We start from the raw sequence: 27322 nt of genomic DNA, 5'->3' as shown, positions 1-27322 counted from the left end.
AGATGCACTTCTTACTAATCCCTGCTTGCATTAATGCTGATGCACCACACTGTTGCTGCTTGCAAAGCTTAACCTCCTCCCCCCCAGCCTCCGCGTTTATAGCAAAATCATGGACAACCTCTCCTGGTCCACTAACACCAAAGGCCTTGCATTCCTGCACTTTCTCCTGGTCCTAAAGAGGAACAGCCTCAGTGAGAGACTGCTGGTGGCCTTCTACTACTCTGCCATAGAGAGCATTTTAACATGCTGCCTCACAGTGTGCTACACAGGCTGCTCAGCAGCAGACAAAAAGCCCTACAGAGAGAAACAGCAGAAAAAAATTACTGTCTGCCCTCTTGCCTCACTTTAGGACATTGCGAACATCCGTTACCATTCAAGAGCAAAAAAACACAATCACAGACACTTCTCACCCCGGATGTCACCTACTTGCCCTTCTGCCCCCAGCAAGGCGATAAAGGTCAATTAAATCCCATACCACCAGACTCATGAACAGTTTCTTTCCAAAGGCCATCTACTCTCTCCATCAACACACACAGTAACCCCTGGACTTGTTTTTTAGAATGTAGACTAAAAAACAAATTTAAAAACTGTATTGCACAGTTCATATCGCACAGATCATAGGTGGTAATGCACTAGATTTGTCTTGCTAACTATAATATCCTTAAAATGAGGAATATGAAAGTCCCCCCCACCATCTTTATATGTTTCTGTATGTGGACCTCAGTGGAAAAAGTTGGGACACCCCTGAATTTGAGGGTAACACTAACAAAAATGCCAGTGTAAATGTTTAAGGCAGTTCTCAACTGCTGGGTTGGGATCCAAAAGTTCTTTCTAGTGGGTCATGAGTGTGTGAAATGAAAAAAGTCTATGTACGGAAGCCCTGAGTGGACATTTAATTCATACATGCATTTTTTAGATTTTCCTATGTTGGTGAGTACACTTGCGTATTTGTCTGAAGATTTCAACTTCTTCATATCTTTTTCTTTTGGATAACAAAGCTTATTTCCTAATATGAGGAATTATTAAATTTCCATGATGTCTCAGGAAAATGGAGTAAAACAGGATTTTTGCGTGCCTGTCCTTCAGCAATGGTGTGCTTTTTAGACATGTTTTGTCTTTGTTTTGTTGTGTTTTTTTTTTCCATTTAGGGTCCTAACTGCATCATTTTTCTAACAAAAACTTAAGTGGTCTCAACTTGTCACCTTTTGTGATTTTGTTGGTTAAGCCCACCTGGCACTGGATTTAAGACTAAAAGGCAAAAATGAAAAGTTGTAACTTTAAGGTCCAGAACAGCAGAAAAAAACTGTGTGAACATAAGGACATCATATGTTTCACCAAGTCATATTCTTGGGTTTTTTGTGGTTAAGTTTAATTTTGTCATCACTTATGTACTATGGGCAATGATTTCTTTTTACAAGACCAAAAAATGTTCTGGCTGACTGTGCTTATGCTTGTACTGGGTCTGATTTATGATTTTAATCCCAGACATTTAGAGAAAACAGCAAATAATTGTTAATGTTAGTATTGAAAGTTTAGCATTTTATATAGAATTATTAACTAAAATGAGCCGTTTTTTAAATTCAAGGTAAAATATACTAGTCTTTTTTGCCCCAGCCTTTTTTAACCATCTGTTTTCTGTCTTCTTTTGTCCTTCCAGCTCCAGATACCTGTAACATGGGCAGTCTGCCTAACGGCGGTTGTGAATACCTCTGTCTGAAGGCTCCTCAGATCACAGACCACTCCCCTAAGTACACCTGTGCCTGTCCTGACGGCATGGAGCTGGGCCCGGACATGAGGCGCTGTGCGATAGGTAAGTCAGTCACACTCTGAGCGATCCATCACAGTCCTTGAGACGCTCTTTTAATTAACAGGATGGTGCTGAGGAGTGTCACATGAAGTCTACATCACTGTACCCACAGAGACATGATGGAGTGCCAGGTCATGAGCAAATTACACTGGTTTAATTCTCAGCTCTGCTTAAAGTTCACCTCGTAATGAAATATTTAAACATATCTTTAAATAAATGTTCCACTTGAAACTATCTGGTATATTGGAGGGGAGAATCTAGATGTATGCATGGATGACTAAGGGAAGTTTTTCTCATGCTATTCTAGGAAGGAAGGACTCCTTTTTCCACTCGTGTATGATAACTCCAATCTCAGCCTGTCATGTCAGATTTAATTTAGGTACTTCAACCTGAACAGACAGACCAAGACCATCTCATTCCTTAATAGTTTGAGCTACAGCTGAAGTTCTGCTGCTCATATTAACCATGTATGCCTTCTAACCCAAAAATGTAAGCAAGACTGGCTATACACGAGACTATTTTCTTATCTTAACCGGTTTTAAAATGTGACATAGACACATGTAATAGAAATAAAAATGGTTTGAACAGATTTTTTAACATCACAATCCATCTTAATCACAATTCAGCCAACACCACACCTTTCTGTGTAGTATCACAGAGGAGATGTCCCACACACAAGATCTCACAGAAACTCACCTGATTGGGCGTGCCTTTAGAAGAAAAACAAACATGGAGGATGATCAACATCCTCAGCTGGCTGTCCTGGTATGCTTTAAAGTTGCAACAAACAAGAAAAGGCACGAAAAGTCCTGTCTATGAAGATACTACGGTTGTGTTTGCTTCCATGAGCTGCAAAAGTACCTGTATCTGGTTGGTGACGCTACCTGGTCAGCTTGCTCTAATTGTTGTGCGTTGTCTGTTACAAACAGTTTGGCATTGGAAATGTTAAATATGCCTGATATTTACAGTTCCAGATAAGTGAGAATCAGATGCAATATGGACCACAAAAATAATTATATTGATGAAAATATTGACACCTAACACCTGAGGATAATTTAAAAAAATAGATGCCTCTTCTATCATTCAGAGGCAAGTCTGGCCTACATTGGGGTTAACCTTTTACCTACTGAGTTTAAAATGGCGATTTGGACATATTTTGTTATTATGGCTGTAAGTCTGAAAGCTTTGGTCCCTTTTTTCCCAGGACTACTTGAACTTTAAAAGAAGAACAATACAAAACTGGTGTTTTGCTATGAATGCCCTTGTCATATTGTTGCAAGTGCCATAATGAGCCATATATGTGTGCATGCCAACAATTCTCAGCTTTCCAACACCGTTGGAATTTTTCTGATCGGACAAACTTTGATTGAGTTACGGTAATAATACTACGGACATATTAAACAGAGCGCCGGCGCTATGGCAGTAGGTAAAGGGTTAAAGTCATCTAGTCTGTTGCCGGGCTAAATATTCTTCAAAATGTTGCAAAATGTACAGGTGCATCTCAAAAATCAAAATATAACATTTTTTTTTCCGTGATTTAATTCAAGAATTGAAACTTACGTGTATTGTAGATTCATGGCATACAAACTAAAATATTTCAAGATTTTTTCTTGTTTCAATTTTGATGATTACAGCTTACAAAAATGGGAAAAAAACGCTATCTCAGAATATTAGAATATCACAAAACATCAGTCCAACAAAGTGATTTATAATGAAATGAAATGTTGAACTTCTGGAAAATAATGCTTATTTATGCACCCAGTAATTAGATGGAGCTCCTTTTGCACAAATTGCTGCATCTTTGCAACATAGCATGGAGGCAGTGAGTCTGTGGCACTGCTGGTGTGTTATGAAGCCCACGTTGCTCTGATAGGTGACTTCAGCTTGTCTGTATTGTTGAGTCTGGTGTCTCTCATCTTCCTCTAGACATTTTACCAGAGAGTCTCTGTGGCAGGGGTTTTCAAAGTGTGGGAGAGTGAGTGTCCTCTAAGAGAACCACTCCCCTAAGCTCGTGCACCTTTGCATATTAAACACTGTGGAGGTTGAGCATCACCAAGACCAATGCAAGACAAGCCAAACTTTAATGGTAGACTCTATAGTAACTATAAATCTGCCCATTTTGCAAACCAGATTCTGGCAGTTTAGGCTTCATTGTGGTCGGATGCCAAGTCCTGCTGGAAAAGGAGATCAGAATCTCCATAAAACGTCTCAGCATTAGAACGTCTTACTGTAGCCAGATGGTGAATTCACCATGCAAAGCAGCAACTCCAAGGTTGGAAATGAGCCAATAAAGAGGTGAAAAAACCTGCAGTCCTTCAAACAGCCACTTTAGGCTGCTCCAAAGGTGATTCAATGCCCTTACAACCCCACTAGCTTCACAGCACAATCCAACATGCGTATTGGCTGTTACAAAAAATATGCAAGTATATGTTATGACATAATGACCAAAATGAACAGTATCAGAGCAGAACTTAACATGTTTACGGCCTTGCACAAAAAAGGAACACTTTTTGGTTGCTATCGCTCATATCTTATTCATAACAGCTGTACAGGGCATTGGTTTCTATAAAATGACCTCTAATGAGTAATAATAAGGCTGAAAGTTCAGCTTAATTAAGACCCTGATTATTGTGACAAGCAGCACCGCCAGCTGACATAACTAAAACATAAATTAGGAGCAGCATAATGCAAAAGCCTTTTCATTAAACCTTAATAAGTGCTCAGCAGAAATGCATGTACTGCTCTGGGAGCTCCAAAAATGTAAGTGCAAATGTTCACTGCATGCTCTGTGGCCATGTTTTACTCCTCCATTCAGTCTCAGAGGAATTCTCTTAATGGTAGCCTACATACATCACCACCTCTGAGTGAGCTCCTTTTCCCTCACTCGTGTGAACAGAGAGTAGAAAACACAACAGGTTCATTAAGGATAGCAGCTTAGCTGTTGTGAAATGCGGTGAGTGAACTTCTTGGGCCGACTCTGCGGTGAAATAAGGTCAGTGTAATAAACGAAGTAAGCTAGGGACACAGGTAAGCTGGGAAATTTCTGACCCACTTCTCAAGATAGCATCACGATTGGCACAGATGTTCTATTCTCTGAAGGAGTTGGCTTCAGATCAATCATAATTACAGTCCCTTTAAAGGCTGACAGTAGCCAATACTGGACTTAAATAATAGTAGCTGAAGTGGATGGGCTGTTTTGTTATGATTTAGAATAAAAATGAATCAGTAATTTCAAAGAACTTCATTCGTTTTTCTACTTGAGCCTTCTGTAAATATGACTGAGTTCAAGTCCATTCAGGATAATAAACCATACCAAAAAGAGCCTTCATCTTTTTTGCAGAATAAATCTGAGGATTTCTTTCACATTGCTACTTTGTATCAATCTTAAAAACAGCACAAGGTCACACAAGGGTACATAAAGAGCTAAACATGGTGAAAAAGTCCTCTGATCCAGCTCTAGGAGTTCATGCTCTTGCATAATCCTCTTTACAACCAGAGAAAAACCTACAGTTACTTTTTAAAGCTGAAGATTTTAGGCCAAATTCCAAGATATGACACAAAATAATGTTTTATCTTACAAATCGTTGGTGTCAGACCATAAAACCTTCCTATCTCCATTTTTCATCATTGTAATTTTTTTTCATCAATCAGTCCCAATGGCCACCCTTGACATCTGTCAGTGGGTTTTACCCATTGAAACCAATAAAAAGTGTAAACAGACACTGCTGACACTGATGTCAGAATTCAGTACTAGTTAAATGACAATTGATTTAACCCATTTGAAATTCTGCTGTCTTGCCTTTAAAACTGCTTTTGTTTCATTTTGAATTTCTGTACTTTCTTAAACTAAGGGTAATTGGCTTCCTGTTGGAAAACAGACCTTTTATTTTGAACAAAAACACAAAACTTAAAGGGGACTGCAGGTTATGACATGATCTTAACCACAGAAAAGGAACTTGTTATGGATTAAAAAGGATGTAAGGGAACAGTGAATACAAATGTTTGATATCACTAGGTGCACAGATGACTTTTGAATTGAAAACTGAGCTGTTTGCAATTTTTTAAAGTGAAATGAGACATAAAGGGTGCATTCACACCAGAGCTGTTTGGTCCACTTTAAATGAACTCAGGTCTGTTTTCCCGAATAGTCCAGTTTGTTTGGAGTGGTGTGAAAGCTCACACGGACTCTGATGCAGACCAAACAAGTGGACTCTGGTCCGCTCAAAAACAGGGGTCTCGGTTTGCTTCCAAATGAACCCTGCTGCAGTTTGTTTTCAGGTGTGAAAGCACAGCGAACCAACTTGTAAACCAAAGGCATGAAGTGGCATAAAGCCTAATGATTTACAGATGTATATGTGTGATTTAAAAGACTCAAATACATGTCGGTACCTCGTTTGGCATCTGAAGCCATGGCAGCACGTTGTAGTCTCTCGCTCATGTTAGCTTGCCTTTTTCTTCAGCATGATTTATTCGCCTCATGTAAAGACCGACATGCTGAACAGTTCACCCCATCGTTGGCTGCTTGTAATGCCCCAATGCAAAAGCAGAAACCCTAAGACAGCATAAATTCTGTGTTTTCTTGTTGTTTATGTGGCTAGAAAGACCTGTAGAAGGAGATGGATTTCTGGTTTCATCATCTTCTAGGTCTCCTTTTCCTCTTCAACACTCACTGTTTGGAAAGTCAGCGCCACAAACGTATTGTTTGGTTCGTTTTATCAACGGTAATGTGAATGTGAACCAAACCACAGGAAAGTGCAACAATGTCGCAATTTGAGTTCCAAAATGAACCGGGTACCCGGGACTATCAGGAGTAAAAACAACCTTAGGTGTAGTGGTGGACTTTCTTTACACCATTGTGGCTGCAGGGAGACACCACAGTGACTTAACCAAAGTGTGCTTAAAGGGACCAAAAAAGCATGCATTTAATTGCAATAAAAGTAATAGCTGCACAACTTATGGGCCTTAATTGCAATCAGCCCTACTGTGTATATTGTGGACTAATGTTGGGTCTTTGTGAATGATATATCAAAGTTTTGAAATAACATTTGTCATGAATCAGTGATTTATCACTTTAAAACTGTTTTATCATTTTAAAACTGTGGCATCTTGTTATTGTGTTACTTTAATCACCTTCTGTATATTAATGAACACAGCCATAACACTTTGACTCTACTTGTAGGCATTTATTAGCAGTTAGCATCTTCAAGTGATAAAATCCTAACCCTTCTTGCTATTTTTCTCATCCAGTTCGGCCAAGAACGACCACAACGGCTGCTCCCACCACCACCACCACCACTACACCTCCTCCTACAACCACAACAAGCCCTACAACAACCAGTACAACTACTCTCCCCACTACGACAGCTCCCCCTACAACCACAACATCAAGCTCGCCCACTACATCTCCCGCTACGACGCCCAGGCCGACATCCAGACGTCTGACAACACCGTCCCCTCATCAGACCCCCAGGAGAACGTCTACAGCTCATCCTCATGCAACGAGCACAGAGACGACCAGTATGAAAAGTCAGAGCTCCACTTCCACACACACACCCCTGCTGGGCCCTGTGGCTCCCATTCAGAGAGAGAGCAACGGTAACCTCTCCCACAGAGGTAAGCATCATGGAGAGATGTGTGCATAGGAATGAGACTGTGTATGAAGTGACTGTTTGCATGCTGTGTATGTGTTCTTCTGCGAGTGTAACCACCTGTCATTATTGCAGCAGGGAGCTGAAAACCACCACTTACATCAGTTTCCCTCCTCTCTCTGTGGATTCTCCATCTCTTTGTCTGACCATCTGTCTTTCCACTGTCCTCTTTCCTTCACTGCTTTCCTCTTTATTCCAAAACCAAACTCTCTCCCTCTCTCTCTCTGGCTTGTGCATCGTGGTCGGCGTGCAGTTGGTCCCTCATGAGCGGCTAGTAACAAAGCTGTCAGAACTAACAAACGACAGTCCTCTCCATTCTCACCTGCCACCTCTCATCACTCATCCTCACTTTCTGACAGCCTTGCGTACTCTCTTTGTCTTCCTTTCTTTCTCCTTCTTTTCTCTTCCACTGGCAGCATTTTCGATCCTCACACCAATCAAGCTCTACTGGCGCAGGAGAAAATCACCACTTTACAGTTTGTTGCCCAGACAAACAATGACAGCAGAATATAACAGCAGTAACAATGGTTTACAAAGCCATGCTAAGACTGAAATTGTATTTGACAGCATAGTAGAATCCTTGATAGCACGGCGAAGCAAAAATTGATAAACCACTGTGCTCGGCACCACATGCTGTGGTGTTATTTTGTTGTAGAAATCAGTATCTTCAGCTCTCGGCTTGAATCTTTGTGGCCTAAGCTACATAGAGACATTAACATGAGATAGGAGTGACTGTCAAACTGTCAAGGCAGCTACTGCTTCCCAAGTCATATTTCCTCACAGAAAGCAAACACATTCAAACAGATTAAATTTTTATCCCTTTTCATCCTTTATTATGTCTCGAAATGTGCACATATGCAGTTCTTTTGATGCTGAATTCACTGTCACAGCAGGATCCTTTAAGCCCAAAGATAGAAAAATAATAAAATGTAGAGTTGTTCATATACCATATAGCAGCTCCATATGTGTTGTGTTTTAACACTGGCAGTGCATCTAAAGCAGGAGGTGTAGATAGTTTGCAGATGACATCCTTTACAGCAAGATCTCCAAATGGGGCACAGAAAGGGGTTTCTGCATTTAGAATTGCAATCAAGATAGGTGACGTTCTTCCCAATCAGTAAACAAGTAAGCAAGGTGCAACATGGATGCCAGTACAGCTCCATACACTCTATGAATGCCATATTGATACCCTAATGTTGGTTTCTTGGCTTTCTCTTTATGCATTTATGCTGTTTTACTTCCAGTGAAAGCCCAACACAGGCGCTGTGGAGCTCAAAACATGTAGTCCAGTTTGAGGCTGATAGAGGTATATACAAGCAAGAGCAGACTGACCCTGAGTTATTCTAACTAAGAGTGAGCAATTAATCAAAATTTAGATAAATCACAAAATTGCAAAAATGGAATTTTCAATTTGAAAAAGGTGCGTGTTTCTTTAACCTTGAATGCTTGTCAAAACACCGCTTTACTGCAGACTTTTTTTTGTATCAGAGATCTTATACTCTGCACATCATGCAAACATTCAAGTGTCATTTTTACAGTATACTTTGCAGAATCCTCCTTTCCTTTATTTTGTAGATACTTTTCTTAATCAAAATGAAAATGATCACTCCCAACACAATTTTTCATATTGAATTTGCAGTATGAGTAAATAAAAAACACAATTTGATTTTTTTTTTTCAAAATCATTCAGCTGTATTAGTTCTAGATTATCATGTTAACAGCACACTTGATAGACAAACCATGTATTGTCATGATAATTGCTAATAAGGCCCTAAGTTAAACTAATCAGCCGAGTTTCTACTGTGATTGAAGTGGATAAAGATACATCTTTTATATCACGCATTATCTGTTTCCATCCTAACATCTATGCCTAGCTTACAGGGCAGAACAGTGTATATGTAACCTATCTTTCATTGAGTAGGTTATAATATATAATGTCTGCATGTGTTAGGTGAAAAAAATCTATAATATGTGGAACTTAAAAAAACAAGTACTAAATCATAATTGCAGTATTGTAAAGAAAATAGATTACAATTAGATTGTTTCCCTGTTCATTCGGCCTTAAGTCCAACCTTGAGAAAATCTGACCTGGTAAGATTTCAGTTGGACTAACTTCTTGTCATGTTGTTTAATGGTCAAATTTTAGTTTCACCAATATAATAAATTAACTTTATTTAGCATTATGTAAACATGCTGACTGGCTGCTTTTATATGGTGAATAAATATTTTTAAACCTGCCAAACAGGAACACTTAAACTCTATCATAAACCTACGTGTATGATCCCCTGGTACAGTTGGATTTTCATCAGTGCACCTTTCAGCACCATGGAGAGCGACCCAGAGAAAACGTTTTCCCCAAGGTCAACAGTAACATTGTTTTTGAACTTCATTTTCTTTTTCAACGAGAGATAGGCCAAGAAATATAAATAGTATCTAAAAAAATATAAACAGAAATTGAAAAACACAAGTAATGTGTCTTCTTCAGCCTAAAATACAGTTTTAGATAAGGTGCAGTCTGTATAGTATATATACAGATTGAGATTCTTTACAAAGATTTCCTCCTGAGCAGCCCATTTAAGATTGTTGTCACTGGTTTTTGCCTCACTAAAGTAGGTCCTAACGGTTCTATATCCAGTTTTTTCCTCATTTTGATACACTTTGTATGTTAGCATCACTAGGCCTCTTGCAGAAGAGGTCAAAGTGCAGCATTTTCATGGCTTGGTACTTTTTGAAGTTCTAACTCTCATTGAGCTTGATGCAAAATGATGACTTCATTTCCAACATGACAGCAAGCATAACTCAACTGCACAATCTACCCTGTCCATATAAGTACCTCAAGATTGACCACCACATGCACATACAAAGCATTAATGATATCTTTACAGACAAATGCAGAGTGTTGCAGGCAAGGTGAAGTGTTTTGTATTTTAAATAGACTGAAATCAGGTCTGGGTTCTTCAAATAAAAAAAAAATACTGTTTTTTAGATTTTTGTTTGGGCAGGAGACACATACGGGCACAATCAAATCGTGATGTGTGGTCACCTTTTGTTAGCAGAGTGTTTGAGTTAGCAAAATTTCAACTATCTTTATAATATTATTAGATGTTTTAAGGCTTTATTCCTCAGGAAATGTTTTAAGTGAAAGGGGCAAAACAACTAATCAGTGTAAAACTCTTTTCAATACACTTTGCTGGGCAAAGGATATCAAGTATCCACATGCAGTATAGCACCTTCCCTTAGCTTTTAGCTTAGCACAGGGCTAGAAACATAGCCTACAGTGGTAAAATAAAGTTCTCTTTTCTATTTATTTGTTTTACAAATATCAGAAGTGCAGTCAAATAACCAGACTTGTTTTTTAAAGGTTTTAGAAATAAAAATAGTTTCAGGCATTTTGAACCTCGTACATGATTCATGCAGTTACTCTAACATTTAAGGAGAGTGTGAGGTCATTCCTGATACTTTAATGACACTACCTTCTGCTCACAACTTAATAAAATATGAACAGAACAAGTGGAGGGAAGGGGAAAAAAGTGGTCAGCAAGTGAGAACGATTGAAGCTGTTGTACTGCGTTTGAACTCATATTTTACTACATTGCATTTACATCACAGACGTTTCTGTTAAATTGAGAAACCAGGAGAAGAAGGACCAGAGTTGCAAGAGCTTTGCAGCGGAAAATGAGAAAGGAAGGATGATGAAATAGGGTGTGTGAGCTGGAGTAAAGGGGGATTGGAGACGTGGAGAGGGCAGGGAAATGAGTGAGATGAAAGGAGAGGAGTAAAACTAAAGATTGTTAAATGTAATGGACAGTGAGATACAATACAGAGGCTATGGGGGAAAGTGAACAGAGCACAAGAAAGAAGGTGACATTTTAGCTCTTGAGCAGGGAGGTGTGGAGTTATTAAGTGACACACTTTTGGGGGGTAAAACTGAATTTGGGATGAGAAAGGATGGGATGAAGGCGACGCAGGAGAAGACGTGATTTTATGGGAATTAAGAAGAATTGATGCTACAGCTAGACTCATCACCGAGAGGGCTGACAAGCTTTTTTCAGAGTAACTAAAATGCAAGAGCATGTTTCCTCTGGTCTCTGAAGTTGTCTGCCTCCTCACTACAACCACAAGTGCTCCAGATGAGAGGTGGAGCAGATGCAGATGAGAAAATGGGACACGAACAAGACACGTCTCCAAACCCACGGGCCATGTGTTATGATTTTCAACTCAGTGCACACTGTCAGGTTTGCCAGCATCAGCTGTTTCCCATGGTGCCACACTGTGGCTGGCATGGTGGAGCGAGGAAGAGCCAGGAGTTTGAGGAATAAAAGATAAACCACAGCTGGTACACAAAGCTCCTACATCTAGGCTCTTAAGGACTGGAACCTTCGCTCTTAAAGGCAGAAATTATTCATTGATATTTCCGCAACTGTAGACAAAGCTAGAAATTACTGTCTCGCCTTTAGGGGGTAAAGACGGTCAGTCTTAAAACTATAATCAGCGACACATATAAACATTTGAAAAAGTTGTGTCTGCTCTAAGCATCCTTCCTTTTATACTTGCCTAAAACAAGACTCCTAAAGCTTACGTTCAGAAGTGTCTGTTTCATGAATCACCTTCCTTTGTTTTTCCCAAACCCGCTGTTATTGTTTTAAACCAAAGCTGTCTAATGAAACAAAAGCAGTTTTCTCTCCTACAGAAACAGTGAACTTGGAAGAAACCCATCTCATTTAATAGACTCAAACTGCTGAAAGAGTTTCAGAATGAAATGATACAAAAAAAGAATTGTGGATTTAGCTCAATTAGAGTGCATTGTAAGCACGCCAGAAAACAAGGAATGGCTACAGAAAGCTAAAACTTCAGTACAGCAGTGCTTTGCACCACTCCTCTTAGAAGTAACTCATTGCATTGTTGTGTTAGATACTGAGAAAAGTAACTTATGTTAGTGCACTGCATACTGACAAAAGTAATGCATTACCAAAAATTAAACCACTGCAACATCATGATCCCGTGTCAGTTTTAAAAATGATACTCAGCTTTATGTTAGTCTACCTCTAAATGAGTAGACTCTGCCGTCTTTCTAAAGTCAAGTTTACAGCCCATAGTCTGTGCTTCTGTAGGCTAACAGATGCGGTAAAATTAACATCTCTTTAAGATACTTACAATCTGACAGTTACTAAATAGAGGAAAGCAGTATTACACACAACCTGTGCGTAATACTGCATTCCCCTTTGACACATATGCTCTATTTCTGTAAAAACAATAAAACATGAGCTTTTGAACTTAGATTTATTTCTGTTTTTTCTCATCCATATCATCCAAAAATACACATAAATAGGATAATTCCACATTATAATGTCAACTTCTGTGCCCTCTCAATAGCTCAAAAAGCTTGCAATGGGTGCTGATTTAGCTTGATTGGTAGAGCAGGTGCCCATATACTGAGGCCCCATGCTTCTTGTCTCTCTTCAGCTATCCTCTTGAATAGGGGAAAAAGACCCAAAACATTCTTTAATTTAAAAAATGCTAGCAACATGCATGTATTGAGAGAAACAGAAACGGTGCACTAGTAACAGAGATTTATTTTTGTGTTTTTGTGGTGACAGAAGGGAAAAATGAAATTGGGCCATTTTCTTTCATTAATGGAATACTTTTATGAAAAAAATTAACCACTAACAGATGACTTAGATTGCAATACCAATGCACTGTGTTACTAATTCCATAAAAGTTTAACTGTAATGGATTGCTTTGTAACAGATTAGCCCCTGCACTTGCCAAGATGCATGTGACTGATTATAATTCATTAAATTCTTCTTTATTTGTTGACACCAAATGTTAACACTTACGAAGTGCCTCTGGTGTCTTAATATTCAAGTTATTATGATAAAAGAACTGAAATGTCTTTGTGTAAAGTAAAAGTAAAGGTAGCAAAGAGGTAAAAAAAAACAGATTAGAATACAATATGGATCTATGCTTTCTGTAATATTTGATGTTGTTGTTTCTGTGTCTAAACAGAACTTATCATTGAACTATCACAACAAAAATCTCATGACTTTCTATGACTGAAAATCTAATGTTTTCAGTCAGAATAATGCAGAACAACCTATAAGATATATATATACTGATAAGATTGTGTAAGTTAAGACCTGGGAATGAGAACTGGATTAGACATCCTTTTAGCAGCATTTTTTCCTCACACTAACAGATTAACAAAAACATTTTTAACGGTGGACATACACAGTAGGATTGTAAAAATGCGTTGTTAAAATGTGCATTTGAGTTGTTTACATTGCATAGCCAAAGCTAACAAGTCTTATTGTCAGGCACACCAAGAGTTCTCACACAGTTGAAAGCTGAGGTCAGATCTGTGTATATTTCAAAGATTATTTTGGGGTTTTATGCCTTTATTTGATAGGCCAGCTGAAGAGACACAGGAAATGTGGAAAGAGAGGGGGGAAGACGAGCACTAAAGTCATGAATTGACCCTGCAACCAGTGCGCTGAGGATTGTAGCCTCTGTATATGAGCACCTGCTCTACCAAATGAGCTAAACCTCATCTATGTGTATTTTAGTTGTCTTAAGCACAGCTCAGATCCAGACATCATCACAAAAACGTGTTCTCTCACACAATTACACATTCAGCATTACCGGTAAACAGGAATTAACTAGGAAGCTTAATTATAACAAATTTACCCTGTCAGCTGGAGGTCTGCAGCTATTTCCTGCCAGAGTCTCACTCATTCATAGCCTTCATGGTTGGGGGACTTATCAAACAGGCATGCTGTTGCCATGGTGCTTTCAGATGCTCTCTGCCAGCTTGTGCAGGCATGATCAGGAAAAAAGCCCTGAAGTTGCCAGAACTCCAACCAGCTGGTAAGAGGCAGCTGATGGGCCATGATCAGCAGGTATACCCCACAGGCTACAAGACTACTGACACAGAATCAGGATGAAATTTGAAACAACTTTTAAATCAACCAGGTCAGAAGCAACCTGAAATGACACAGTGTATGCCTAGGTTAGCCACAAAGAGTCATGTGCACCAGGAAGTCTCAAGATGCAATCTCTCTGTTATTGGAGCCAAAATTAGTAGAATAAACTGTACTTAGCACACACATGATAAAATGGCTATATTTTAGTTTTAATAAAGATATATTTAGACACAAACAGTAGACTCTTTAGAGCTTAAACCCTCTTTAATAATAACACTCTAAATGAAATTGAAACTTATTTCTTCCTCTTTTTCTTTACTGTCCCTTTTGAGGCCTGCTTATTTCATAACTGCTTTAATAAGATTCTGTTAATCCTCCTTTCAGAGTCTTAGCACCCATTGGACATCACTCCTACTTATTCAAAGCCAAATTCACTTCTGCTGACTCAGGACTCTGAGGCTTCACTGCTCAGCATGAAGTCTGGTCACCTGCTGTGCCTCTTTATGTGACAGTACGGCCCTTGAATACCAGGGTGTGTGTATGCCTGCACTCACTGAAAGCCAGTTTAACCTCCTTATGACTGCATTTATGAGCAAAAATACATCTAAATGGCCTGTCCGTCAAATTCCATCTGGCCCGCCTCCTTCAGACAGCTACACACACTCCTTCCAGAATTAGCCAATCAGTATTCAAGACCAGATCTATACTCTTAATCTTCCTCACTAGACTTCATTAAAACCATCTGACCACACTTTGGCTAAATGTTAGCCTGCTGCTAATAGGAGTGTTGGGAGCAGGGTTAATTTCAAGCTCAACAATCTAATTATTGAGGTTATAAATTGAAAGAAAGTTGGCTTCAACAGTTTTAGAATACATGTTAACAGTCTCTAGGATGCAAACCATGAGCCTTATTCACCAGTTTTATTGTAAGATTTTTTCTAAATTTGTTTAGAGAAGAATATTTTTGAAAGAAACCTGCTTTAGATTCATGGTGTGTTCTTAAACTGCTGAATTGTTCCTAAACTTATGAATAAGAATAATAAGTTCTCTTTTACTAGCCATACAGAGGAATGAAACTGCCGTGCAGTGTGCAAACACAGAAGAACCACAGGACTGAGAAGAGAAGTAGCAAGATGTCAAGTATAAGAAATACCTGGATGGTTGTGAAGTTGATGTAGCACAGCTTGAAATAAAGGCCAACAATGGCAAAGTAAACTTTTCATTTGAATAAACTGTGACTGTGAAAAGTGTCTAACCTCTTGGATATTGACCCTTTTATTGAGTTTCTAAATCAATCTTGGTCAATATAGTTTGGCTTTTTTACCAAAAAACATTACAACAAACTCTTTAATGTCGGAGTCAAAACTGATTGCTACAAAGTACTGTCAGTTAAACAAAATATGTAATGTAAAATAAGTGACGGCATAAATATTCACCCCCTTCAAGCTGATACTTAGTCTGTGTGGATAGGTCTCAACCAGGCTTGCACATCTGGGCGCTGCAATTTTACTCCTTTCTTTTTTGCAAAACTGATCGATCTCTGTCAGGTTGTACCGGGATGAAGACTGACCAGCCGTTTTCAAGTCCAGCCACAGATTCTCTATTGGTCTGAGGTCTGGATTTTGAATTGGCCACTCCAGATCATTCACCTTGTTGTCTTTAAACCATTTCTGTGTAGCTTTCGCTGTATGCTTTGTGTCGTTGTCTTGCTGGATTGCTAGAAAATAAATGTTCTCCCAAGCCGTAGTCCTCCAGCAGACTGAATAAGAACATCCTCCCAAGATTTTCCTGTATTTGGACTTCAAGTTTTAAAGTGGATGAAAGGCCCTTGAACAAAACCCGAAAATTATAAACTATATTATAAATTTAGTACCAGTTGTGGATATTAAATCTACACTACTTCCATATTGTGTTATCACTTGTTCAGATAGCGCTGTCATCAGTAAATTCATACATTACATTGTAATAAGAAAAAGATGCATGAATCAAAAAAAATGTTAAATTTGGGGATTTTTTTTTCAGAGTAGATATGATTCAGTGGAAATCTACATTATTTTAGAAGCTGACACCGTGAATTGACAGTACATCATTGAAACACATTTGATTATCCGTGTGTGAAGGAAGGTGTTATTGTTTTAATTAAGTGATAATGACAAAAATCCTGTGAGGAAAGAGTACCTGAAAAAATTAAAATATGATGTTTCATCATCATCAACTAAAACAACAACAGACTGTGAATTACTTAGGACTGCTGCCTGCCATGACTCAAACAACCGGACAGTTTCACACAATGGACAAAAGCTCAAAGTACAGTACTCCCTATAATACATCTTAAGTTTAAAGCTTGCAGGCACACAAAAAGTTAGAAAGTTACAGTAATGTTAGTAAATATAATTTGTTGCTTTCCACCCCTGTAAATGTCAAACTTTTCCATTTTGCAGGTAAGATCAAGCATTACTTGGTTAAACTGAAAGTTGGCCATGTTGAAGCCATGCATTTGTGCATGTTTTTAATTATTTAAAGGGAAATATTCATAAAAATGCGGTAAGATATCATCTAGAACTGCATGTTCTTGTGTCTTTCCTAATTAAGCATATTTGAGAGCTGTTTGATGTTAAATTAGAAATCTTATCCTGTCATATCAGCATTCATTCATATCACTGTGTAAGAATGCTCTTAATTGTTCTTAGATTTGGATCTTAGCAAACAACAAATCGCAGATAAGAAAACTTATGCATAAGTGGATTATAAGAAGAAGTTTTGCCTTAAGAGTGTCTGGTGAATAAGGCCCAGTGGCTTTAAATCCAAGGTCATGTTTTCAAGTTCACTGCCAGAGAACCTCCAATTTTTCAGACCTCTGCTGACAGATGTTTTGCATCCTTTAAACAAATTTGTTTTCCAGTTTTATTAGTGATGCATTACTTCTTGGAATTGCATGTGTCTCCTCATGTATTAGAAAACATCTCATTGCATTTATATAGCATCCTGGTGTGATTCATTTTTATTTACATATTCAGTAAAAAAAAGCAGCAACCCAAAGTGAAATCAGATGAGTTCTTTCTTCTTTTCCTATTTCATGAAAATGTGTTTTTACCAGCATATGGTGCTTCGATTTCATGTTTCTCTCTCTAGCAAAGCCTTCTGGGATGGTGTTTGGATCCAAACTTTTTTGCTGACTTGGTTTTTTTCTCCCTTTCTTTCTGTTCTTCTCAGCTGCGAGTGATCACTACCTCATAGGTAACAACATCACAGTAGCTGTTCTGGGGATAGTCATTCCTATCGGTGAGTACTCCTCACTTCTTTCTCGCTGTGTTGCTTCTTGCTTTCCGCCCGCCTGCTTCTCCCTTCTTGCTCGCTTGTCGCTCAAATCCTGCATGGATCTGGTGTTTCATGTGTGTGGCTCTGTGTGAGTGAGCACTTGCATGTGTTTTCTAGTGTTTATATCCACTCCTGATTGATATAAATGAACAGATTTAAAACTTCCGATTTGTGTCTCCTGAACATGCAAGTCCTGCGTCAGCCTCGGCGCTGACATTTCAGAGTAAAATAACAGTTGAGTAATTGAGAAAACGTACTGAGCCGTGGTATTATCCAACAATAGCCCCCTGGCCAACGGCTAGAGAAAACCATTACGGGCCAGTAAGCTCGTCAGTCAGCGGTGGCCAGGCTTTTGCAGCGTGCACATTGTATCATTATTAATGGGATTGGAGCAAATGGGGAATTCAGCTTCTGTTTTGTCATCACATTTAACCAGCTGTTATAACATTATTAAGCCCTTGTTCCCACTCTGATGGCCGTACAGTATCGCTCAGCTGAAATCAGTGACCTATTTCTGCGACCCAGTGGGCTGAGAGATGATAATACAGTCACTGAAATCATTTTTTGTAAGTAAAGGAATTATCAAAGGACTAAAAAGGGCTTAATGAGATAAAATTAGGCTTTTGGCTCAGAGCAGAGAAAATCTCGACCTCTGAAATAGCATTATTGTTGGCTTTAGTTGGACAAAAACACTGTAAGGCTTGCTTACATTACAATCAAGCCACTTTAATAAGGTTAATCTTTTCTATTAGCATTGATTTATATGGAAATCTAATTAAATGGACATATTAAATGCTAATGCATAACTTTGCAAATCAGCTGAATGTGCAAATGACCTAAACGTCGCAGCATATGTCACTAATCAAGATCTCTTTCATCCCTAATATTAAAGACTTTGATAAATTATGGGAGCTCCAAATCGTCCATTTTTTTTCCCTCTTCATTCACACGACTGAGATATCAGCTCATTAAAACAACCCCTGAGACTGTTAACCACTTCCTTTCTTGTCCCCCATTCTGTCCTTCTGCTATGCATTGCAGCCATGAATTAAACCCCTTATTCTGCATTTTTTGGCAGCTTTGAAATATTAATTATTGTCAGGGGGTCCACAAGGGCCGGATTTCTGCACCCACTTCCACGGCTAATGCACCACGCCCACCCACGGCTCCATGAGGGGGAAGCAGCCACACGTTATTATCAAGTATTTAGGCGAAGTCGTGCCGCTACGTCGCTCTCTAATTGGAGTAAAAATGTTCTAAATGAGACAAAAGCTCATCTTCTTTTTCATTTAGAGGAGAACAAAGGAAGATGTGGGGTTTCCAAGCCAGTCACACAGGGACCTCAAGTGCCGATCCAACAAAAGAGCAATTAGATGATGGGGTTTCCACAGAGGAGACAGGCACATCTACAGACATAAAACACCGCTGCACATGCCTGTTTTATCGCCACTCATTGACACACTTCTGGTTTAGCTGTTTAGACACACGCATGCACATAAAACACTTTGGTCCTACGGGGGCAGCCCGGCCGTTATGCTCGTATGGTAATGAGAGGTGGGGGGGAGAGCTTATCTAAAATCCTCCAATCCAATTCTCTCTCCTCTCCTCTGTCCATTCCCCTCTCATGACCCTGTCCAAAAAATACCAGACAGCAGACAGTTCATTTTTTAAGCACAGGCTGGTAGAAAATTATGAATCACAGCCCAGTAGTCCAAATAGATGAGGATAGTAGGCTAATGACAGCTGAGCAACCTCGCTGAAAAACTAAAATCGCTGGCTTCAGGACTTGAATGTTGTAAATTTTAATAAAGCAGTCCTCATGGTTTGATTGTGTGCATGCATGTGTAGGTCTGCTTGTGTTTGTGTGTGACTGGAGTGTTTGATTTGAGTGTTAATGTGTCTTCAATGCGCCTAAATGTATGTGTGTGATTGTGTAATTTTTGTATGTAGCCATTCATTGTTGCAAATTATACATGTTTTTCATGTTAGTGTGATTTTTGATCATTCTGTATGACTGAGACTGAGAAAATATTGATTATATAATGTTTAAATGCATATGAAGGCTCATTGTTTTCAGATTTTACTAATATCATATTGATTCAACGGATAATAGCACCCCAATATTGCTATATCTTCACAGTGATAGTTATAATGTCAAAATTATGCATATTTACATCACCTGACAACTGCACAAAAATGGAGATGGTTATTTAAATTGCAGGTTTTTGTCATATCCCACCCTGACCCTCAAAGTCCACATACTTCGTCTGTGCAGCAACCCGCATGCAAGCACACTGTAGAGCAAATCCCTCCCTTTCTAGTTAATCTGTGCAGTTCCACAGTGCTGGCCTATTTGTGCCTCATTGGGTTTTCTTTCTGAGGTAGGGTTCTGTAGAAGAACAACTCGGGCTTGTCTCCTCATCAGAAGGGATAATTATTGAAATCCGGTACCGTTAACACATCCAATACCTGCCAGATTGGATTACAACACAGATTTTGCTCGTTTATTTCAGTACCCTAACAACCCTATACAACATCACACAACTCAATATGAAAGGCACAAAAGATGTCAGCTGATTTATGAGAACTTGTTTTATTTCAAGAGATCATGGACTTCTTTCAATCATTTTGCCATCTGGCAAAACATCTCGCCTGTGTGTGTGTCTTTCTACCAAGGACGGAGTGACTGACATTTATTTTGTTTCCTGTCTCTGATGCAACACCAATATAAGTTTTGCCGCTTGCTACTGTTGTACTCAAGACCACACTATCCAAGACCAAGACTTGCCTGAGACCAGAGTGCACCAAGACCAAGACCATAAAAATAAATTTTAAAGATCATGACAAGGTTGAACAGTTAAAGAGCATTCTCTCTTTAATTTTAGTTTTCCTTTAATAAATCCAACAGATAAAAATAAGCACAACATGCAAAAATCACATCTTAACACATTTATTTAACTAACTTCTTGTAAAAAAAATCAATCCTTGTATGTATTTAAAAGCCAGTGACAAGTCTGGAACTATTTTAAATGTCTGAAAATGAGATGTCTATGTAGATTTGTCAGGTGGATGAGGCCTAAAGTAAGTTTTCAGAGGTATTTCTGACTAGACATAAGATGGACTGATGTCCGAGTTTTTGCAGGTGCAGCTGTTTGTTGTTTTAGCAAGTGCTTCTTAATCTCACATTAATGAAGTCGAAGAATAGCAGATCAGTCCAGGTCTCGACCGGTCTTGATAAAAAAATCCCAAGTCTGGCCAGTCCAAAACCAAGACAAGACTGAGTAAAAATGCTCAGAAGTCCAAGCATAAGTCAAAATGTGGTCTTGAGACTGGCCTCAAGGCCAAGACCGTTAATGAGTACTACAACATAACCACTTACATAAAAAAGTGACATCCATTTGCTTTACTTTTGTGTTGCAATTGCATCTTTTGAAGATATTTCTCAGAATGATTTACGATGCAGAGACAGCTTTTGTTAACAAACTTTTTTTTTTTTCTAAAAGGATTGGTTCTGATAGCAGAAAAAACTGAATGATACTCAACTCTACTCATCAGCTAGTGCATCCAGTTAAAGAACAACTTCCTTTCATTTAACTAGAGAGGGCCAATGAATCCTCCAGCTTCTCTACAGTGCACAACAGTAGAAAGCTGATTTTACCTGTTAGGACTTAAGTGTGTGGCATCATATGAAATGGCATGAACTGGCATTGGCATTTATTGTGTAAAGTAGCATCCTAAACACTAGCACAAATGTATACATGTACAAGGTAATTCATTTTAAAGTAGTCTTACAAGATCTCATATATATATTGCCTTCTGCCTCCAAAAATGTGAATTTTTGTTTTGTTTTGCACTAAGACACCAATCACTATAGTTGAGCTTTAGCAAATAAAGTTATCTTTACAGACTTTAGCTAAGCCAATTCTCCTTATGTCCTTTATCAGTCAAATTAGAGCGTAAGTTCTCTTATGGCCCTTCAAATACAAAGCAGCTTGTATTCTCTGTCTAGTTTAAGATAGGAGAATCAATTTTAAGGTTTACTCTGACAAACAACCATTACCAATTATGTGAACAAAGACATTTCTGTGGTACAAGGTTTTTCTAATCTTGTTTTTGATGTTGAAGCAAAATGAACAAAGAATTTCCTTTGAAATCATTAAGGCTTTTGTGAAAGCAATGTGGGCGTTCATGATTTTCACTCAGTTCATTCCCCCTCCTCTACTAATGCATCTTGCAGGTGCAAATATGATTTTAAATGACGCTGAAACAAAAAAACAGGAAACAGTGAGCCTTCAGTAAATGAAAGAGAGAGTGTGTGGAGTTTGTGTGAGTGCTTAAAGCGCCGCTCTGTGTCCCCTGGGCTGTGTTAACGCTCCCGCCGTGTGTTGTTGTTGTGTGTGTGTTAAACACATGCAGTCCCTATCCTTGCCACAGTGGTCATTGGATTGCTCTGCACCGGCGGCTACCTGGTTTGGCGCAACTGGCGGCGCAAGAACACCAAGAGCATGAACTTCGACAACCCCGTCTACCGCAAGACCACGGAGGATGACGACGACGAGATCCACATTGGGCGGCACAGCGAGTCCATCGGCCACGTGTACCCAGCAGTGAGTGGCAGCCACAGTCAGCCATTCATAGCGCTTCCTCTAGGGGGCGGCATCACAGACAGCAACTCTCACTGGTACTCAGGGGCGCCCATGCTCTCCAGCGGCAAATGAAACGGGCTGCAAAGAAAAGGAAGGAAAATTCTGATAAGGGAGTATACGCAGGGGTTTGGAAAAGCCTGTTTGATGTTCAAGTCAGCCTGGTGGAGAAAAAGAAAGATCAGGCTTAAACACGCACACGCCCACATGTTTTAATTCAAAGAAAACACCAATCATTCACAAACGAGCCCTTCAACACAGCTTCATACACATTTATATCACCTTCATGACCATTATCATACAGTACATATGTTTATCCTTGTTGCCAACCCGCCATCCCATTTATTTATACATTCTTGGGGTTGTTGAAGTGTTTGTGTGTTACTGGGAGGCGTATATATTCTTCTTTTGTGGCCCCATCCCCTATAACACTCCTTACACAGATACATATCATCTTTGTTTACAAAAGCAGCAGAGGCAGAGGTTTCATGTTTGGAAAAGGGATGCTGGAGAGTCTAAAATATGTACCATGAGGTAGCAGGAATTCTGCAGAAGTTTTTTAGCAGCAGGGATAAGGGTTTGTCCGATATCAGAAGGGCCTTCATGCTTGAGTGTTAATGCAGTCAAAGTGAAAAGAAGTGCATGGTGAAAAGCATACTATATGGACAAAAGTATTCAGACACCTGACTCATACACCAAAAGGCACTGAAAAGATTAAAATACATGTACTTTAATATGGATTTTGCCCCCCCTTTTGCAGCTACAACAGCCTCCAATCGTCATGGAAGGCTTTCTGCAAGATTTTGAAGTGTTTTTGTGGGAATTTGTGCCCATTCATTCTGTAGAGCATCTATGAGGTCAGGCACTGATATTGAACAAGAAGCCCTGGCTTGGAATCTCCATTCCAGTTCATCTAAAAGGTGCTCGATGGGGTTGAGGTCAAGGCTCTGTGTGTGCTAGCAGAGTTCTTCCACACCAAACTCATCAAACCATGTCTTTATAGTCCTTGCTTTTGCACTGGAGCACAGTCATGTCGGAACAGAAAAGGGCCTTCCCCAAACTGTCTCCACCAACATAGAAGCATAGCATTGTCAAAAATGTCCTGGTATGCTGAAGCATTATGATTGGCCTTCACTGGAGATAAGCGGCCTAGTCCAAACCATCTAAAGCAGCCCCACACCATTATCCCTCCCCCACCAAACGTCACCGTTGGTACAGTGCAGTCAGGCAGGTAACGTTCTCCTGGCATTCGCCAAACCCAGGCTCGCCCACTGACTGCCAAACAGAGAAGCGTGATTCGTCACTGCACAGTACATGTTTCAGCTGCTCCACAGTCCAGTGTTGCTGTGCTTTACACCAGGGGTTCTTAACTGGTAGGACATTGGGATTCACCAAAACCTGAGAAATGCGACCCAAATCAACAAAAAATTAAACTGCACGTATTTATCTAATGAAAAATATTGTAGCTTGGATCTCAGATGGACCAAAACACAATGGACCAAAGACACAAGACAAAATAAATATCTTAAAAGCACATCGTTACAAAGGACATGCATGGGTACCTCTCATTTGTGCACCACTTTCTTAGGACAGCATGGAATTTTTGGTAATTTTTTGATGAATGCTCTGTTACCATGGGAATACCAATTTTGGTATACCAACAAAATGAGATAAATAAGTGGGAATCTTTATTAGCTGATGTTTTTATCACATGAAAATGAAGTGAAATTAAAAAAAGTATGGATGTGTGTCCACTTTATGCATCCATACATTATAGACTTTGACACAATTTTTTCCAGGCGCTGGAAAGAGCTCCGCTACCTACTTCTGGGTCCTGACTCAGCAGTTGAGAACCACTACTTTACACCACTTCATCCAATGCTTGGCATTGGACTTGGTAATGCGAGGCTTACATGCAGGAGCTCAGCCACAGAAACCCATTCCATCAAGCTCGCGCTTAAGTTTTTGTGCTTACATTAATGCCAGCGGAAGTTCTGAACTCACCAGCAATGAAATCAGCAGAGCTTTGGCAATTTTGACCAAGAGGATCTGGCTGAAGACCTCTTTGGAGGGGCATTCAGGGCTCATCTGTTGTAAACCTCTACAATGGGGCGACCTTGACTGTGGGGCAAGAAGTGATGTACGTTATCCAAGTCGTACTGAAGGACATATATTTTTTGTCACTGTCAGAGGTTATGGTAAGTGGCTGTTTTTTACAACAGCAGAATTTTATGAATGCAAATCCAAAATTTACTGAGGAGGGACAAATTTAAATTTATCCACAAACTAAGGAAAACCAAATGAGTGTTAGGGTTAGGCACCCGAACCCCAAAGGTTAGGGTTAGGATAAGGGGCTGGAGAAGTGGGATAGAATTAAAAATAACACACCACAAACTTAGGAAAAACCCAACAAGTGTTAGCACGCCACTTCCTACCCCACGGTCAAGGTCACTTCTTCATCCAGGTCTGCAACAGACGAGCCCAGAAGGCCCCACCATAGAGGTCTGCCTCTCACTTTTGTGGCCCATTTGACTGAGCAGTCATTGACCCAGTACTTAAGTTGCTGTTGCTCCTAAATGCTTCCACCTTCTAGTGACATCACGTACAGTTGACTGTGGAATATCTAGCAGGGATAAAATTTCCCAACCATTTTATTGCAAAGGTAGCATTCATCACAGTACCACATTTGAAGTCACTGAGCTCTTCGGCTAGGTGCCTGTGGCAACAGGCTGATTGAAACACCTGAATTCAATACTAAACAGGTGTGGTCAAATGCTTTTGTCCATATAGTGTATTAGAGAGATAAGAGCGCTTTATAGACAGCACTGAAAGCTGACTAAAGGACAGCAGGGCAGAAAAAGGAGACTGTTTTGCTTTAAAATCTAATTTCTAGAGCAGATAGTAGCATCCTGACATTGATTTTATGTGAAATTTCTGGTTTTATTAGTTAAAAAAAGGCCTGAAGGTTGAAAAGGGAGCACAAATCAGAACCAATAACTCCCCAATATTGAATTTCTCATATTCTGTCTGAAGTGGGAAAAAAAAGGCAAAAACAAATCTATCCTGTTGATTTCCCTTTGATGTGGATTACTTTTCCTCACAGTTTATGAAGCTGCATTACCTTCAGACTCCGGAAACAAAACCAGCTGTGATTTACACTCAGAGACTGTCATCTTTACGACACTTTATTGAATATATTTGTTGTTTTAGGTATCGGAAAGCGAGTAGGGAAGGGCGGCCAAAAAGGATTATAACGGAGTGGGGGGGAGTGGGAGTCTAGTGCTTTGATCGGTTGGCATAGCAACACTGATTTCTTTGTGTTGCTCCAAAGAGAAAAAAAAATGAGGCAAGGAATTCTGGGTATCATTGGCATGGTGACAGGCTGGAGACGCACACATTAACACACATGAAACAGGTGCACGACTGAGTCATATTAAGATTCAAGGTCGAATTAGAAACCACCCTCAGTGAAGTGCTACAGCAAGGCAGAGGGAGCTCTAATCCCTCTGTCTTGTCTTGCAGGTGTATTATCTACATGTGCTCTTTTATCGTTTCTCCTTTTTCCTCTTCATCTTCTTCTCTTTTTTTCATGGCAATGTGGCAACTCAGACAGCCAGAGAAATCAGGCTGGCATTATGTGGGCCAGACATTTAAAGCCGTAGGCAAGCATCCTGCATTCCTCACATATAGGCAGCCAGAAAACGAGGGAATGAACAAGAGGGGGTTGGAAAGAGGAGAAAGGGAAGGTCAGGGAGAAGAAGAAGAAGAAGAGGATAAATGATTCAATATGAACCTGCAGTTTCTTTTCTGGGGACCATCTAGGCTCAGATCTCCTGATTTCCTCCTTTGTTCCCCGTCCATCTTACTGCTGTTTTCTCCCCTCTCTCTCTCTCTCTTTCTCTCCTTCACCAGCCTTCTGTGGTAACAGTCTTTTTATCTGCTGTTTGCAGCGCGTGGCACTCAGTCTGGAGGATGATGGCTATCCCTGAGGGGGGGATGTATCCTTCCTGCCCCCCTCACGCCTCCCCCCTCCCCTCCTCTCCTACCCAAACCCGTCCTGGCCCCTCCTCCTCTCAACACAGCCTCTACAGCTCTACAACAAGGCCGCTACAACACAGAGGAGAAAGAGAAGCCTCCTTCTTCTTTTTAAGGAGCAGGGATGGCATGTACCTCTTGTGCCCTACTTTTCCTTTCCTCTTCTACTTCCTCATTATTACTACTACTACTGGACACTACTACTTCTCTTAGTGCTAATTAGGCTGGTGACACACTGGATGGTGAGAGACCAACAGCAAAAGGAAAGTTTTGGTCGTATGGTGAGATCAGATACCTGCTGTCTGTAGCAGCAGTGGAGATTCCACAGACATGAGATCTCACAAAAACTCAAATGTCCAAATGGGACTTAAGAAGAAAAACATCATCAGCTGGCTGTCCTGGTGTGCATTTGTAGCAAAAATGCAGAGCATGCAGTCAGTGATGCCTACTGGTCTGTAATTAGTGACTGTTGCAGATTCATCACAGAAACAACCTCTGTAGATGAAAAAAAGCCAGCGCAGAAGTACAAAATAACTGCAGTTCCTTAATGTCCACTCACCATGTTAAAATCCCAATTTTTATGATGCAAAGGGCCTGTCCCTGTAAGACAATTTGACTTCTGCTGCCCAAACAATTAGAATGATTGGAGAAAGCATCCAAAAGGCACCTAACATTCTGATTTGAACTGATCACAAGCTAGCCTACCTAACTTTTTGCCCCCATTGGGCTTCCTCAAAAAGTGCTAGTCCTATGAACAAATATAAAAATGAACTATAGGTGAAGTGGCGACCTCTGTCATTGAAAGAAGCCAATGCTGAAGTGCAATTAGCTGCAAGGGCCCACTTGAGTATGACTGCACAAGCACTGGGAATCACATCTGTACCGCATGTTAAAATGTCAATTTTTACACCTTGGTTCAAATAGCATCTTTGGGCAGATTAGTTAGTGTCT

General features: G+C 39.8%; 1 protein-coding gene across 3 annotated transcripts in view; it reads left to right on the top strand.

The window, feature by feature from the left end:
• Positions 1–26556, top strand: part of lrp8 (low density lipoprotein receptor-related protein 8, apolipoprotein e receptor) — a 319636-nt gene extending 293080 nt beyond the window's left edge. The window contains exons 15-19 of one of the 3 annotated variants that reach the window (XM_041791395.1): positions 1658–1810; positions 7055–7420; positions 17589–17657; positions 22128–22300; positions 26287–26556. In XM_041791395.1, coding sequence (XP_041647329.1) covers positions 1658–1810; positions 7055–7420; positions 17589–17657; positions 22128–22300; positions 26287–26325 — 800 coding nt within the window. In that variant the 3' untranslated portion in view covers positions 26326–26556. Of the gene's footprint in view, positions 1–1657; positions 1811–7054; positions 7421–17588; positions 17658–22109; positions 22412–26286 lie in introns of those variants that run through there. The other 2 variants (XM_041791394.1, XM_041791393.1) reach the window with 2 other exon arrangements.
• Positions 26557–27322: the final 766 nt, after the last annotated feature.

Source organism: Cheilinus undulatus, linkage group 7 (genome assembly GCF_018320785.1).
Source record: "Cheilinus undulatus linkage group 7, ASM1832078v1, whole genome shotgun sequence".
In the NCBI taxonomy this organism is placed as follows: domain Eukaryota; kingdom Metazoa; phylum Chordata; class Actinopteri; order Labriformes; family Labridae; genus Cheilinus; species Cheilinus undulatus.
The sequence above is the reverse complement of the archived record's forward strand: the minus strand, read 5'-3'. Positions and strand labels throughout refer to the sequence as shown.